This window comes from Colias eurytheme, chromosome 27 (assembly GCF_061535395.1).
Source record: "Colias eurytheme isolate Ceu_HAF_F1 chromosome 27, ilColEury1 Martin Lab GWU primary, whole genome shotgun sequence".
Taxonomy (NCBI): domain Eukaryota; kingdom Metazoa; phylum Arthropoda; class Insecta; order Lepidoptera; family Pieridae; genus Colias; species Colias eurytheme.
Window position 1 is genome coordinate 3,832,396 of NC_143006.1, and position 18,122 is coordinate 3,850,517.

At 32.4% G+C, this 18,122-nt stretch overlaps 1 protein-coding gene across 1 annotated transcript; it reads left to right on the top strand.

Annotated features, from left to right (window-relative positions):
* Positions 1–10,417: 10,417 nt before the first annotated feature.
* LOC149896831 (proton-coupled amino acid transporter-like protein pathetic) lies at positions 10,418–18,109 on the top strand. Its single transcript, XM_090117234.1, has 7 exons — positions 10,418–10,556; positions 10,867–10,997; positions 12,540–12,766; positions 14,887–15,084; positions 15,519–15,624; positions 16,279–16,495; positions 17,915–18,109. Exons 1-7 carry the CDS (start codon positions 10,464–10,466, stop codon positions 18,107–18,109), a joined length of 1,167 nt encoding a protein of 388 aa, XP_089973360.1. The 5' UTR covers positions 10,418–10,463.
* Positions 18,110–18,122: the final 13 nt, after the last annotated feature.

Sequence of the window (18,122 nt, forward strand, 5' to 3'; positions counted from 1 at the left end):
TTATAGGGGTTAAAGTGGGAATAAATAAATAAATTTTATCAAATATACTCAAGTGACGTATCTAATGAAAGACATGACGTGTAAAGTACAATAAGACATAATATTTTATCAAAATTGGTTCATCCATTTATTGGATATAATATGTAGGTATAAAAGTGGGAATAAAAGTTGTCGAATATACCCAAGTGGCATATCAAATGAAAGGGCATGACCTGACGTGAGAAGTATAATGAGGCATATTTAATCAAAATCGGTTCATCCAATAATTATATGTAGGGCAAAAGTGGGAATGAGAAAAACGAATGCTGTCTGTTATACCCAAGTGATATATCAAATGAAAAAAGACGACCTGTCAGAAACAATTAAGTAGTCCAATGTTATCAAAATCGGTTCATCCATTTATTTGATATAGGGGTAAAAGTGGGAATAAATAAATAAATTTTATCAAATATACTCAAGTGACTTATCTAATGAAAGACATGACGTGTAAAGTACAATAAGACATATTTTATCAAAATTGGTTCATCCATTTATTGGATATATAGGTATAAAAGTGGGAATAAAAGTTGTCAAATAATATACCCAAGTGGCATATCAAATGAAAGGGCATGACCTGACGTGAGAAGTATGATGAGGCATATTTAATCAAAATCGGTTCATCCATTTATTGATTTATAGCGGTAAAAGTGGGAATGAATAATCGAATGTGGTCAAATAATATAATCAAGTGGCATATCAAATCACGTGTGAATTACAATTACTTAGTCATGTTTTATCAAAATTGGTTAATCTGTTTATTACATATAGGGCACCTTAGGGGTGATAGTGGGGATAAATAATCCAAATGGAGTACCAAACGAAAGGATATGACATGTACATAGTATATAGGTATGATTAGACATGGTTTAGATCAAAATCGGTTCTGCCATTTACTAGGGGTGAAAGGGAAAAGTTGAAAGCCTGTGAAAGTAGAAGGAATATGGGAGCGGGAGAATAACCACATCCTGGAAATTTTGAACTCTTCTGTACCTAAGTTTTATAGCTCAGTTTAGTAATAAATTTTTCTAACAGTTCTTTTGTGTTATTATTTATTTTATTTCTTAACTTTATAATAATGTGTAAGTACTTATAATTTAGTTGTATATGATAGTACGTGTTTCAAGACGTGTTTACTCAATAATTGTGTGAACTACTATGCAGTCACTATTCCACGCGGACGAAGTCGCGGGCACAGCTAGTTTTCAATAAAAACAAGTTTTTATTTTAAAGAAAATGGTTTTGACTTTATAAAAAAAAATATATATCATTCAATTTTACGTCCTTGAGCAAACGACAAGGCGACTACCGTGAAACAATAAAATATCGTGTCCATAATAATTTGTTTCATAATTAATATTTGACCATAATAATTACGAAACAAAACAAATAAATAAATCGTCACTTGATAGTGGAAAGTGGAAACACGCACAAAACCAGAATAAACCAGTTTACGCTGTCCGCAGGTGCCACGTGCAGTCGTTTGGTACCGTTAGAACATAAAGCACATTTCATTCAAAAATTATAATTATTATGTACGTAGTTTAATTGATAAATTTTGTATTTGTTGATTGTTGTTATTATTTGTTATTATTGTCATAATATTTGTTGAAGTGAATTACATGTCCCGCAGCCGGAGGCCCCAAATGAAAACTCAGATGTACTTAAAAACTACATTTAATAGCTAAAATGAGACTTTTACACCCATGTCTGCACGATGCAGACCGGAGTTAAAGAATGAATTTATACAGTTTAATAATTATAAAGACGTAAGCTTGGATGCTAACTAAGGCACCCACATTCTATTCCCGTGCGAACGGCGTATTCAGCAGTTTTGTATGAAGGCAGGGCCATAACTAGTGTTTAATTTGTGTGTAAGTGTTGTAACTTTATATTGTTAATTCAATATGGCTCCAGTGTTAAAACATGGTCGAGGCAAGCCTTTGACTTCTCAAACTAAAGAATTAAACTTTAAATGTCGTTTCTTTTTCAGGTTAGTAAATTTTTCATTTTAGTAACATTGTTAATGTAAAAGTTATATGTATGTTAAATGTGCAAATATTAAAATAAAGTCTCATCTTTTTCAGAGGAGAAACACATATAGTTTAATTTAAAATCCCTTATATATACAGGGTTACTTGTAAAACACCGGCAACCTCGCAGGACAAGATAGCTAACATCATAAGTAACAACATTTGTTCTACGACTTTTGATAATTTGTTAGATTTTATTTTCATACAAAAATAAATATTCATTTAATTTTCCGTCTGAATATTATAAACTCTACGCCTCCCAAAAATTACGTAAACAAAAAGCGAACGAGAGGGGGAAGGGGGCGTCGCGTCGTCCATCCGATAATTAATAGAACATAGACTTACAAATGTAAGGAGAGTACAATAAAAGTTTAAAAAATCATTTAAAAATAATTTATTGCGTTATGCCAAAAGTCGTAGAACAAATGTTGTTACTTATGATGTTAGCTATCTTGTCCTGCGAGGTTGCTGGTGTTTTACAAGTAACCCTGTATAAAATAAAAACTAAAAATAAAATGTTGTTTTATTTTATTTGCTGACCATACACTACTACAAACGCAAAAATTTCTCCAAGCTAATTTACCTGTAATACTTTAGTAATGGAGGTTAATTTTGTTAAAAATTAAAAACTAAAGTAATATTATATTGACAATGGGTGCAAATTCAGTAAAAACGGCGTTTTTATTCCTAACTAGTTTTCAGCCTGCGGCTTCGCTCGCGCGCCGATAATATGATGTTTCACCGCTATCAAAAGTAGCCTTTGTATCTGCTTAATATCTTTAAACACAAAAATTAAGTAATAAAATCGTGCCATCGCGAGTTGCGACGAATATTAAGAGAAAGTCGTGATAAAAAGAGAAACAAACAAATACCTACACTTTCCAATTCATAATATTAATCTGATAAGCGATAAAAGCTTTGAATAAGAGCTTTCAGGACGAAGAAAAAGTAAAATTTCTCGGAATTTTCTATGTTATAAAAAATATGTGCGTGTACTAGTGTACACACGTAAGAAGTGAAACTTCTTTATGACCTTATTTTTCAAAAAATAATTTACTATATGCAACTTTACAGAAATACGGCGAATCACGCGTGGTAGGGATAAGAAAAAGATGGCGCATAAATCGTGCGCGTGCGAAAAATGTCACACGTAACGAAAACATGTTATACTAAATTTTTTTCCAACCCCGATAAAGAAGTTTCACTTCAATAATTACAAACTTGTGTCGGAAAAGGAGCAAGAAAAAATAAAGTATACTGAAATAAGAAATAACATACGATCTACTTATTAATCGTAATAAAGACCTAAAAGAGCCTATAAGTATTTAAAAAGAACGGCACTTCTATAGCCATAACTTTTAATTTTAAAGTATGTTAATAAAAAAAAACGAGGTTAATACTTCATTAATAAACAAACAACTTATTGGCATAATGTTTATGCTTTTACAGGTTTTGTCTTTTTGGGATAACAGAGTAGAAGGTACCTATACAATTAAGTTTTGAAACATAAATATTTTTTTATTTAATGAAACCAATTGTAAAAAGGAGAGAATAAATTAAAAATAAGTGGAAAAATAAATAACGGTCAGTTTGAGGTCGGGAAGTCGATTAAAGGTCAAAAATACAGGTTATGTAGATTGCCGGAAAAACTACAAATCAAAAATATTTGTTTTTTCTACACAATTTAATATGAACTTGCCCTTTTTATGTCCAACACGAACGTACAACACACACTATTATTATTTTATTTGAAACATTATATTTTTACCTAAATATTATGTGCTAATTTCGAAAATTTAGCTAATTTACAATCTTCGCGGATTTACTCGCATTGCTGATCTCCGATTAGTCGTATCATGGCGATATTATATAGATTTATAGCCTTCCGCCACCGACAGAATTTTTCAGACAAGTAGTTCACGCTAAGACCAACAGGAGCTGAGCAATGCGGGTGACAGCATGGTACAGCTAGTCTGATAAAACGTTACAAGATTTAAGGCTCTTCACATAACCTTAGTATCGTTTGCTAGGGAAGTAGATTTTTAAAATTAAATAACACATATATATAGTTATGACATTGAAAATTCAATTATTGAACAACAAATGGACATTTTATTCCACATTGTTTTAATAGAAACCACACTTTACAACGCACTTCAAGAATATTAGACAATAAACACCAACCAATAGGCGATCATTGATACAATAAAATACCACTTGAATCTAAAAATACTTCACGCTATCAATAAAAGTTCTAATAACTATTTACCGCTTGTATTAAAACTTTAAACCATGGATTATTGATACGATTCTACTTGAGTTAGATTTATATATCTTTCGCGTATTCAATGTGATTTTTATTTAGTTACAATTTTGCATTTATCAAGGTGTTATTTCACGCCCAAGACACAGATAATAATAATACCCCTTATATATTGATACAACTTAAATGTGATTTCAATTGTATTACATTATTTAATTTTTCTTTCAAATAATCTATTAAATAAATTCGGTAGATAACAGTGAAAGCTATAGGTACATAGAGCCTTAGATATCTTTCATTTTGTTTTAGAGCCATTACCTTTACCCTCTTGGTCGAAATATAAATAGAACATTAATAATAAGGTCAGCAAGCAGTTAACTAATAATTTTATAATACTGAAGACTCTCAGGAACTACTGGTCCGATTTGGAAAATTCTTTCGGTGTTAGATAGCCCATTTATCGAGGAAGGTTATTATATCATATACCTACGCTATATACCATCACGCTAAGAAAAATAGGAGCAGAGAAATGCGGGTAAAACCACAGGGCACAGCTAGTTCTTAATTCTTCTAGACTAGACTTCTACAAGTTAGTACCACAGAACTATTACAAAGTGCGCTAATAATTTTAATACAACAAGCAACAAACGCTTCTCAATGAATCTAATATATTAACATTATCTGTTTGCTTCTGAAGGTTGTAAAATCAGTCTAATTTACAATAAGACTGACGTTTGTTGTGTTCACTCGTGTTGTGTTTTGAAGGATCATTTTATGGATATCAAATTAGGCCATGTAAGTAAAACTATTTGAAAAACATTTATTTTGATAATTTTTAAAGATAATAATTTAAAGTGAAAATCATTTAATAATAACCTTAAGACGTTAAGACTACTAATATTATAAATGCGAAAGTTTGTGAGATTCTATGTGTGTGTGTTTGTTACTCTTTCACGCAAATTCTACTGAACCGATTACAATGAAATTTGGCACACATATAGAGGGTAAATTGGATTAACACAAAGGATAGGTATTATCCCGGAAATCCCACGGGAACGGGAACTATGCGGGTTTTCCTTTGAAAACGCGGGCGAAGCCGCAGGCGGAAATCTAGTATTAAGATAATTATTAAAAGGTAATTTTAATTAGTAACAGTTGAGAGGATTTTAATAAACCATTTTGTAATTGTACCTAATTGTTTGTAAAAGTAATCAAGTTAGTTTACTAGAATTATTTATTTATAGATAGTAGAGCATTTAGTATTTTATGATAATAATACCTAAGTAATGTTATTACGTGTTTAAATATATATCTAGTTGCTATAAAGTATAATAATTATTATTGGTATTCATAACTTCAAAATAGTCTCATCTATTAGAAAAAATTTGTACAATCATTTATTAAGAACTCAATTTAAACTAGATAGCGCGTACTTATTACATATTACTACATAGTATAAAACAAAGTCACTGTTTGTCCGTTTGCCCGTCTTTTAGTGTGCTTATCTTTAATACTACACTACATTTCGATGAGGTTTATTTTAATAGATAGAGTGATTCTTGAGGAAGGTTTCTGTATATATGTTATGTTTTCTAGAAAGCGGGCAAAGTCGCGCAGAATGCTAGTGTTGTATTAAGGCTTATACATGCGCTAATAACCTTGACCATACTTGACGGATCTCAAACCTCTCCCGCTGCACCTTCTTTTTTCCTCGCATTTTGTATTTAAAAAGATACCAATCAGTGAAACAAAAAATCCTCGTCAGGGACTGTTGTGTAACTGATAATTTATTAAACATAAAATTTTCAGAGCTCTAAGTCAGCAGGTTACGAAGTTTATAGAGTATTTGCGGAAAAATCGATGACCACGGCACATTTTTTTTCTAGAAATCTATTAACTTTGGAAAAAAGTCCTCGCGAGCAATTAAAGATCAAAGACCATCCTATTTTATATATTTTTTTCGGTATTGTGCTTTATGTTGTACCAGACTTTATAGAGGTTGAACATAGTCGAAATTGCCGGGTAGCGCCTTAAATGTTGATAGCGCATGAATTGATTTTTCTTGTTATGTAAATTACCTTTTTCAAAAACATTATAAAATAATTAAAAGGCAATTTATAATGAAGAGAGGAAGTAATTACTATTCCATAATATTGTTAACATTTGTAGATATTTGGCGATTTTGTAATTCATGTAGATAAAAGTTACCTAGTTTAACAATTTTAAGATGTAAGTACCTACCTAGTTATATTGATATAGGTAATATAAAAAAAGTGTAATATTTATTTAAAATTTTATTTACGCGAATAAATATAGCTTAAGCTTCAGATAGTTATGGTTCTGCACTATTTAATATATAGAGTTGTCTATAGCAGCATTTCTGCAATAACTAAGAACACACAATTTTATTGAAATTACAATCTATACATGCGTCCAATTTCATCAAAATGCTTCCAGTCATTTGAAGGTCAAGTAACAATTATTATAAATTTTATAGCTATTAGCTGTTACTGTATACATTTAAGTGGTAATGAAAATCGGTGCAGTAGTTTTTGAGATTATCACGAACAAACAGACATAAGATTTAAAACATAATATGTATGATAGTTATAAATTTTTCTTTTAGTATGACTTTGTAAACAATGTATGTACTTATACATTTTCAATGTCTTAATCTATGATGGTAGTAGGTAATAATAATTATAAAACGTACCATAAATAAATGTAATTAACATGAAAAGTTGAAAACAAAGTAAAATAATTTGGAAAATCCAAAAGTGCACGCCTCATAATTTTTTTTTAATAAATATTTATTAATTATTATTTTTGTTTATTTAATAACAATTAAACCACATCGAATCAGACCCTGAAAAATGAAAGGGTTCTATTCCTGAGCATACTCAAGCGTAAGAGAAAAAAAAAGACTCGATTAGTAAAGTATTTCGGTCGCTATCGTGTTAACAAGAAAAAGGATCCGCACATACAGACACACGGACGTCCAAGACAGAACTTTTTTAAACTGTTTTTTAACTAGTTTAAATAACAAAAATGACATCAAAAATATCATGAACGTTAAAAATAGTGTTTTTTCTTAATATGTGTGTGTATGTATTATCTTACAAGTGCAATGTATGATACATAAAGACATTTTAAGTTTGAAAAATCAGATGTTTTGCGCGAAGTGACAGTAGTACCCACCTCAACGCTTCGCTTATGAGGCGTGCAATAGTAGGTACCCAACACTACAACTGTCAACTAACTAACATTTTTACTATACATATATATTTCGAAGGTATATTTACTGGCTTTGGGTGTACGATATATTTTGATGTTTAATTTAAGGATATTTAAGATAGGTACCGTACTTACCTAATAATAATAATATATTTAGTATGTCAATTTATACTTTCCGTCTTCGTCCGTCAATGTATGCTTTCCATCCGCGTCTTCGTCCGCGTTTTCAAAAAAAAAACCCGCATAGTTCCCGTTCCCGTGGAATTTCCAGTTACCCTCTATATGTGTGCTAAATTTCATTGTAATCGGTTCTGTAGTATTTGATCGAAAGAGTAACAAACATATACTTACACATACACAATACACATACATCCATTCTCACAAACATTCGCATTTATATAGTAGAACTATTAGGATAGGATAGAGCTGAATTTAAATTAACTTGGAGCCTTTAAAACTACAGTTAGAACAAAATTTTTATTAAAATTCTTTACATAAAATGTAAAGAATTTTAATAAAAATATAAACATGTTTTAATATATTATATTAAAACATGTTTATAATAAAATTAAGATTTGTCTGTTTGCTTGAACGCACAGTTTATCTCAGGAACTGCTGGTTTTATTTGCAAAATTATTTCGGTGTTAGATAGCCCGTTTATCGAGGAAGGCTATAGGCTATATTATATTATCACGCTAAGATCAACATGAGCGGAGCACTGCTGGCAAAACCGCGGGGCACAGCCAGTCTCTATTAAAATTCTTTACCTATATTAAAATATGTTTATTATAAAAATAAGATTTATCTCATATCTTTACAACATCGGCACAGAATCACAATCAAATAAGATAACACACAAACAGTAATTCTTTGTTAGACTTGCGTACATTTTGTTAAACATATTCAGCAAGTTATTTATTTGGTATTTGTATCTGTTCAGAAGAAGCATTTAGGACAAATTTAAAACACATAACATTGTTAATACACAAAAAATTATAAAAAAATATATCCTTCAATATGCTGGTGAAACCGCGGGATAGAGCTAGTATGGTTTTAGATGCAGGATTAGAAAGTAGAAACCCTCATCTGATAATTAGATGAAACAAATTTTTGTAGGCTGATTTCAATCTTATGAATTTATAAAAACAACCTCTGCCACCAGAAGTCTGCAAAAAACGGTTGCATGCAAATTTTTCGTCGCATTGAAACAAATAAAAATAAGGCTTTGTTTTATATGAATAAGTGTTCGTTACGATAACTATATTTAAATAATATTTATTTTACAATCACTATGTCACGGTTATGTTTCATTGGTTTTCTTTTATTGTTGTATCCAAGTTGTATCTCGTATATAATGAATTAGCAATGTCATACAAATACACATTGCAAATGAAAATTATAATATTTTTGATTGCTACTTAGGATGGAAGATATTATATGGATAGATGGAAGGATAGGATCTTTCCTTAACCTTTATAAGGGCTTCGCGCGTCGGTCAAAAAACGTTTTTGACTGATTTTTGGAGTCAAAATTAGTTTGGATTGGCAACGCGTTTTATCTGTATCAAATATATTGAATATGAATGCTTAAATCTTTAAAATTACCCAAATTTTTTTTTAATAGATGACTCCAGAGGCTTATGAGAATAATTTCTTAAGTTATCTACAATGCGGGCGAAGCCGTGCGCATAAAGCTAGTTTACCATAAGCAACGTATCAAAATCACTTCCTGATATATTTTCTATTCAATTCCAGATAAACACTGCAGTGGAATCAGATCATGTAGACCCTTCAAAACCACCTCCCCAACCCCCACCAGATGGGGGTAAATATAGCCTGCAGTCACAGAAACAAACATACGACTTCGTTGCTAATAGGCCCACGAGGAAACGTAATAAGTATGATTCGTTTTTTTTAAGAGAGCAAGCAAAGGAGCAGTTGTGTCATCTAATTTTTATTTCTCCTAACAATATTATCTGGTGTTGATCATCACTACATAGTATAAAACAAAGTCGCATTCTCTGTCCCTATTTCCCTATGTCCCTATGTCCCTTTGTACGCTTAAATCTTTGAAACTACGCAACGGATTTTAATGCGGTTTTTTTTAATAGATAGAGTGATTCAAGAGGAAGGTTTATATGTATAATAACATCCATTAAATATATATTTATATAGTTCACGATAAATTTGATTTCGGAAAGTCTACTATTTCGTAGTATTAAGTATATGTAAGTTGAATAAAAAACATGTAAGTTGAATTAAGAAGAGCTGTTAGTAGCTATTATATCAGTATAATTCATGTAAATATTGCTATGTCTATCTGATCTATGAATTTAATTTGGGGTCGTTAAAACTGCAGTTAGCACAAAATCTTTATAATTTTATTACTCGTCACTCATCAGTTTGGCTATTACGCTGTATGCAGCTTAATTGCCAAACTTTTAATATTTGATAAATACATTTTAAATTAATAGATACAAACATCATAAAAAATATATCTTGAAATTTTCCATGCACTAAACTTCCGCCAAGCGCAAAATACGTATTTTTTCTAATCCATCCATCATAATAATGAAAACCAGCGACAATCTGGACAAATTACCTACAATATAAGTAAATATTTTTTTATTTTATTTATTATATGAGAGTGGGCAAACGGGCTTGTGGAGCGCCTGATCTTAAGCGAGTCCACCGCCCATATTCATCTACACAGGGGCTTCTGCAGATGCGTTGCCGACTTTTTAAGATAGTTATTTTAATTTTTAAGTTAATTATAAAGCAGACGTACTCTACTTTAATGTAAACTTTAGAAAATATAGTTTTTAATAATTTATCCCTAATTTCAGTTTACTAGAAGCAACAGGCCACTTGATAAAAGGATGTTTAGGTGGTGGTATAATGGGAATTCACGAAGCCTTCATGAAAAGTGGTCTGTGGACGTCCCTGGTCATGACTGTCGTCTTTGGCTTCTATATCTCTTATTGTTTACATGTAAGTTTATTTATTACATTAATAAACTCAATTTATTCCTCTATTAATTATTTTTAATAATTTATTTAATCTATTAATAAATAGCTAATGCACAATAAGTAAAGAATCTTAAAATCGTAAATTTAAACTAAACACACCCTTTTATTTTCTTTAATATGTGTCGAAGTTATAATAAAAGATACGGCTGAATATTACATCCAGGAAGTTAGTTAAACTGTATTATAAAGAGCCTAGGCTATTAATCAAACTGCTGATTTAACTAGTTGCGAGCTTTATTATAATTTAACAATAAAATCTATACAATTTTCAGTTACTAGTGAATTCAGCGCAAATATTATACACAAGGGTTCATGTGCCTGAAATGTCTTACCCGGACGTGGCAGAAGCGGCTCTACGGATAGGACCTTTTCCCAAGTTAAGGAAGTATAGCAAGTGGTTCAGGTAAGCTATTAATTTGTAATATTATTTAATACTAGCGGTCCGCCCCGGCTTCGCCCGTGGTACATATTTACGTTTTCTCTACTTAAAAACCATCCTCGTACTTCAAGGAATATAATAAAAAAAGAATTATCGAAATCGGTTCAGCCATTCTCGAGTTATGCGCTTACCAACACATTTTGCGATTCATTTTTATATATAAGAAGATACTAGCGACCCGCCCCGACTTCGCACGGGTGCAATGCTGATACTAAATACACTACAGAAAAACTGTAAACGTTGTATATAAAAACATAGCGGCCCGCTTCGGCTTCGCACGGGTATAAAATAGATATAGCCGGGTGGCCGGCCGGAACCGCCGCAAACGCTACGTCCCGCAATTTTTAAATCTATAATATCTTCGAAAATATTCACTTAAATCATACGATGTAAAGGGCCATATAGATCTATATTAAATGAACAATGTATTCAAGGTATTTAATTGGTTAAGGATTAATGCTGTATTGGTTAAAATTGCATCGAAAATTAGCCATTATTTGTCGTAAAAAGTAAATGACAAAAAAAAGTTATTGTGGGTTAGCCATAAGAGATAGACATATACCATCGCGGACTTTTCTGTAGACCTTTTCAATGTGTATAATACTTAGTACATTATTTTGATAAAACTCGTAGGGTTCAGCCTGCGTTTTCAAAAAAAATGTAATTTTTTACGACATCACATTAGAAACCTCAAAAATAACAGTACTTCTCCACTATTTAATGGATGTTTTTATACATATAAACCTTCCTCTTGAATCACTCTATCTATTAAAAAAAACCGCATCAAAATCCGTTGCGTAGTTTCAAAGATTTAAGCGTACAAAGGGACATAGATATGGACATAGGGACATAGGGACATAGGGACATAGGGACAGGGAAAGCGACTTTGTTTTATACTATGTAGTGATTTGTAATATTATTAATATTTTTTTTGAATTAGTTAATGAAAAGTTCATAAGTTGTTGCGTAAACTTTACGTCTATTTTTATCGAAAAACCTTTTGATTTGCTCTACCTACTCAATTTGTAAAGTAACACTGTTATCGAATTTGAAGGATATAGCTTTTACGAGAGACCAAAAGTGGTATAGAAATATATAACACTAGTGGTCCGCCCCGGCTTCGCCCGTGGTACCTACATGTTTAAACTATCCTATCTCTCAAGTTGGATCGAATGGTGTGCGAATTTTATAAGGAATTTTATAATCGGTTAAGTGGTTTAGGAGTCCATTGAGGACAAACATTGTGACACGAGATTTATATATATTAAGATTTTATCGACTTTCGCACAGAATTTCTAATCTCTATTCTTTCTTACATAACTATGACTTCCAAAAAAATTGCGAATGGTTAAGAAAATAAATTCTCTAGGTCACCGATATTTATTATTTACCAAAGCTTAGCAGTGAAATTTAATCAAGGTTCATTATTTAGGTCTCTAAACTATTATCAAAAACTTTGTATGAACTATAATATATTGACCAATATATTATTTTATGCAATTACAGATATGCAGTGGACCTCACAATTTGCATAGACCTTTTCGGCGCCTGCTGTGTTTACCAAATAATAATAGCTAAAACTCTTAGAGAAATTATCGAAAACAACCAAGATTTAGACTTGAATAGTCTTCGATTGTACATATTAGCATTGTTGATACCGATATTGTTATTGTGTATGATAACCACGTTAAAATATTTGGCGCCATTTTCTTTGGTTGCTGACGTTTTTATTGGTGAGATATGATTGTTTGTACCTATTTGAATACATATTTAAAAATGCATGGTTAATATCACAGTATTACAATATTTCCTAAATCCTACGAAATAATATTGTAATACTGTGGTTAATATACAGGGTGTACCAAAAAGTAGTGATGAACGGAAGCTGAGAGGTAGAGGACCTAGAGGGCTATCCGAATCACCCCCATGTATGTTATGCGATTTTTCGTATTTTCGGAGTTATGACGTTTTTTTCAATTTTTCACCTATCGCCGAGTACGATGATATTTTCACTCATGCTGACGTCAATGATTGCGGAAGATGCTTGATTTTTTTTTTGTGTGCTAAGCTGAAAGATAGGCCAATTCAGTATGGTAACATTTACTATCGTTAGATCTTTGAATGGAATAAAAAAAAGAATTAAATGGCAAGAAAGATAAAATTACCCAGTATGTTCACCACTTCAAGGGCCCGTAAAAAAATAAAATCACATAAAAAAAAATTTCCGTTTGACTTTTAAAAACTTGCTCTATCTATCAGATAGCTACCCTGAAAATTTCATTTTATTATTCAGAAGGCTTCAATCGAAAAATTTAAATCTAAATGTGGTAAGTGCAAAAATTGAATTAACATGATGATCATTAAAACCAATAAATAGGTGTTAAATTACCAGAAATTTTTAAAATAACCCCGCTGTTGCTCAATGCAAGTGCGACATCACCGTAAAAAGTTGTCTTTTAAATGTCTGAATGCCCTTTTATCATTTTTAATGGTTTCTTCTGCTACTATGAATTTCCGGGTTATTTCGTCCAAATTGTGGCAGTCTCTCGTCTTTGTAGTATCCCCACGGAAAAAAATCAATAGGGTTTATGTCCGGAGACCGTGCAGGCCAGGCTAAAGGGCAAAGATACCCTGAAAGATGGATTGGTCGTTGCAGCCTGCGCATGCGCCGGTGACGCCTGCCTTAAAGCCTGGCCTCTACGGTCCCTCGACCTAAACCCCATTGATTTGTTTCAATGGGAATACTAAAAAGACCTCGGCTACTTGAGAGAATGCCACAATTTGGACGAAATAACCCGGAAATTCATAGTAGCAGAAGAAACCATTAAAAATGATAAAAGGGCATTCAGACATTTAAAAGACAACTTTTTACGGTGATGTCGCACTTGCATTGAGCAACAGCGGGGTTATTTTAAAAATTTCTGGTAATTTAACACCTATTTATTGGTTTTAATGATCATCATGTTAATTCAATTTTTGCACTTACCACATTTAGATTTAAATTTTTCGATTGAAGCCTTCTGAATAATAAAATGAAATTTTCAGGGTAGCTATCTGATAGATAGAGCAAGTTTTTAAAAGTCAAACGGAAAACTTTTTTTATGTGATTTTATTTTTTTACGGGCCCTTGAAGTGGTGAACATACTGGGTAATTTTATCTTTCTTGCCATTTAATTCTTTTTTTTATTCCATTCAAAGATCTAACGATAGTAAATGTTACCATACTGAATTGGCCTATCTTTCAGCTTAGCACACAAAAAAAAATCAAGCATCTTCCGCAATCATTGACGTCAGCATGAGTGAAAATATCATCGTACTCGGCGATAGGTGAAAAATTGAAAAAAACGTCATAACTCCGAAAATACGAAAAATCGCATAACATACATGGGGGTGATTCGGATAGCCCTCTAGGTCCTCTACCTCTCAGCTTCCGTTCATCACTACTTTTTGTTACACCCTGTACTTCATCTTCGCATATGAATCTGTAAGTTTATATTTATGGTTATAAAATAACATGAATATAACAATGTGCTAGTGTTTATTGTAATTTACGATAGCAATGCATGAACAATATTATTAATTTCTTCTTGATTCTGCTATTGTTCATTTTGTTAGGAGTAATCTTATGAACTATTGCATAGACTTTACAACAATTTTAGAACACATTATATTGTTAGAATTTTAACGTGTTGCTCAGCACCCTACAAATTAAAAAGAACGCCCTAAAGGCTCTACTAAAATATTAATATTTTTTTAAACTTTAGGTAATGCAATATTTTTCATTTAACTGTTAGGTCCCGTACTATTGAAACCGGTCATTAGCTATCTTCAAATTTGTACTCATTCCTTTCAGTTGTTTGCGTTGCTGCAACGGTAGTATATGGTCTAAGATCAGCTCCACCCATATCAACAGTACCAGCTTGGAAAGACGCCGTGGGCTTCTTTGAATTTTGCGGAATTGTCGTCTTTAGCATGGAAGGAATAGGAGTCATATTGCCCATTGAGAATAATATGGAAAATCCCAAGAAATCCCCAATTGTTATTGGATTAGGTAAGATTTTGGTTAAAACTTTGCCTAAAATTAACACACTTTTTTAACATAGATAACTCACAATGTTGATGATAATGATTATTAAAACGTGATAAAAACCAAGACAAAATGTTTCATTTGTAGTAAGATAAGTCTAAACGCTTTCCATTTGTCGAATTCGTTTATAAAAACAAATGCCAAGACAAAATGTTTGATTTGTTGTAAAAAAAAATAAAATATACTCTCCATGTTTCGAGTTCGGATGAAATCTAGAAAATAACCATAAAATAACCAATGTAAATATGCTTAACTTAGCTAACAATCAATAACTATTTGCATTTCTAGCAAATTCTGTGTACCGAAACTCACTTAACAATACGAAAACTATTTAAGAAAATGTCCATTTTGAACGCCAAACTATGTCTCAAAAATTTTAAATTACTAATCTGTTTCAGGGATGACTATTGTTCTCATATTCCTTGTAATGGTTGGATTTTTTGGTTATTGGGGATTTGGAGAGAAATCTGTTTCACCTGTTACATTGAATTTCCCTGGTGATACGTAAGTATTCGTTGAATTTATCCCAATTCTATCGATACGTTGTTGTTTGGTCCATTATTCTTAACTAAGGTCATATTACTCTGAAGCTACATTATAGCCGAAGTTCCTATTTCTCTATTTTCCTGATATAATTATGATAAATCTTAACACAAATAGAAGTTCAGTTTCCGTTACAAAGTACTTTTTCAATAAAATAATCCAAGTTTTATAGGTAAAGATTTAATTAATTAATTAGGGTGCTTTTCTACCAATAATGTGCAGGGTGAGTAGCGAGTAGCGAGGAATGTGTTTGTAAATAACCAATAGTAGGTATTGCTCAAGAAGCTTATATCTAATACACTGGAGATTGCACTATGAACGTTTACTTGTCACAGGAAGGTATGACCTTGAATGACGCCTGGTTGTTCCTTCACAAAAAAACAACCAGGCGTCATTCAAGGTCATACCTTCCCGTGACAAGTAAACGTTCATAGTGCAATCTCCAGTGTATTAGATTTAAGCTTCTTGGTATTGCTTCAAACGCTAAACACTTCAAACTAAATGTAGCAATATGATTGGTTCTTTACAAACATTCCTTGCTACACATCCTCGTACCTTATTGGTGAAAAAGCACCCTTATGATTATATTTATCAAGATATTTATACATATTTCAGATTTCCAACCATCTTGAAAGCTCTAATGGGTCTAATGATCTTCGTCACCTTTGCCCTCAACTTCTGGGCTCCCTTCAACCTGGTCTGGCATTATGTCTCCAAGAAGCACGATCCAAAGAAACACTGGATATACGAGAGGATCTATAGAGGATCCTCTGTTATTATAATAACTGCTGTTGCCATTGCGTTTCCTAATATTGGCAATTTGATGGGACTGGTAAGTTTCCTTACTCTTTGAAGTTTTTCAGGCTATATGTATTATGATTTCTTGCTTGCTATTATAATTATCATCGTTTGTGACTACGTTGATGTGAATCGTATACTTATGAATAGGAAATTGATTGGGCCGGCGCAGATATGGCGAAGCGCAGCGCAGCGAATTTTTAATTGTCAAACCCTAAGGTCAAACCATTATCGACATTGTCTTCTTTGAAATAACATTCAAAAAAGCGCTACTTTTCGCGTGTGTTTCGATGCTCCCCGAAATAAATTGTAATTTTATTTTGAATTTTTATTTTTATGAGAACAATGTCGATAATAGTTTGACAATGAAAAATATCTGGGCCGGCCCTAAAAGCATCTACAGACGCTCCGATTTGGTTGGTGCCAACCATATTGGAACCGACATGGCAACCATTCCAACATTGCTACAGATTGTCCGACGGTTGGCCTTCCAGCTGTCAGTTGACCATCACTACATAGTATAAAACAAAGTCGCTTTCTCTGTCCCTATATCCCTATGTCCCTTTGTACGCTTAAATCTTTGAAACTACGCAACGGATTTTGATGCGGTTTTTTTAATAGATAGAGTGATTCAAGAGGAAAGTTTATATGTATAATAAAATCCATTAAATAGTGGAGAAGTACTGTTATTTTTGAGGTTTCTAATGTGATGTCGTCAATAATTACATTTTTTCCGCTTACATTGCAATAAATAATCTATTTGCGTAATCTTTGTTACGCAATTTAAGTCCCACAAACAGGGAAAGTCTTTATATAGTTCCAGTAATTTTATTATTATGTCACGTTCGGTGACCGTCACTCCCTCGGCGTTCATGTTGACGTCCTACACAGATTACTATATATTAGTCAGAGAACGTCCTACACCGGCGACGTTGCGAATGCGAATGAGCCAATTACCTATATTACTCTATGGAATGAGCCGATTTGGTCGGAACAAAGCTTCCAAACGTTCCAATTTGGTCGGATCGGATAGGAAGTTGGTTTGGTCGGTATCGCCGGCGCATCCGACCACGTCAAACCAATATTAATAATAATTATGTCGGACCGACCGCTCTCTTCACTTTCCGATTTGGTCGTGGTCGGATGGTTGGCACCAACCGAATCGGAGCGTCTGTAGATGCTATAAATATTGTCGCTCCTCGGGCGAAAACTTTTCAGTGTATTCTTTTGTTGTCAGCAACCTGCAACATGTTAATAGATACGCAATTCGATTTAGCATCGAATTCGTTGATAGTAGATAGTAAATACGCGATATATGTAGTAGATTCAACTTTATTGTTAAACAAATATTTACCATGAATACGAGTCACACATTGACTGGTTCTATAAAATCTGAAATTACAGGGTGAAAAATTTTATTGAAGAAGAACTAATCTATTTTTCTTTCTTTCAGCTTGGAGCCTTCTGCTTATCACTTATGGGTTTTATTTTCCCAGCAATAATTGATGTCTTGGTTGTATGGGAAAACCCGGGTCTTGGAAAATGGAGATGGCGACTTTGGAAAAATGTTTTAATTATACTCGTAGGCATTCTTCTATTAATTGCTGGTACTTACTCTAATGTTAAGGGATTAATAAAAAATATGTAGTAAAAGTGGTCTA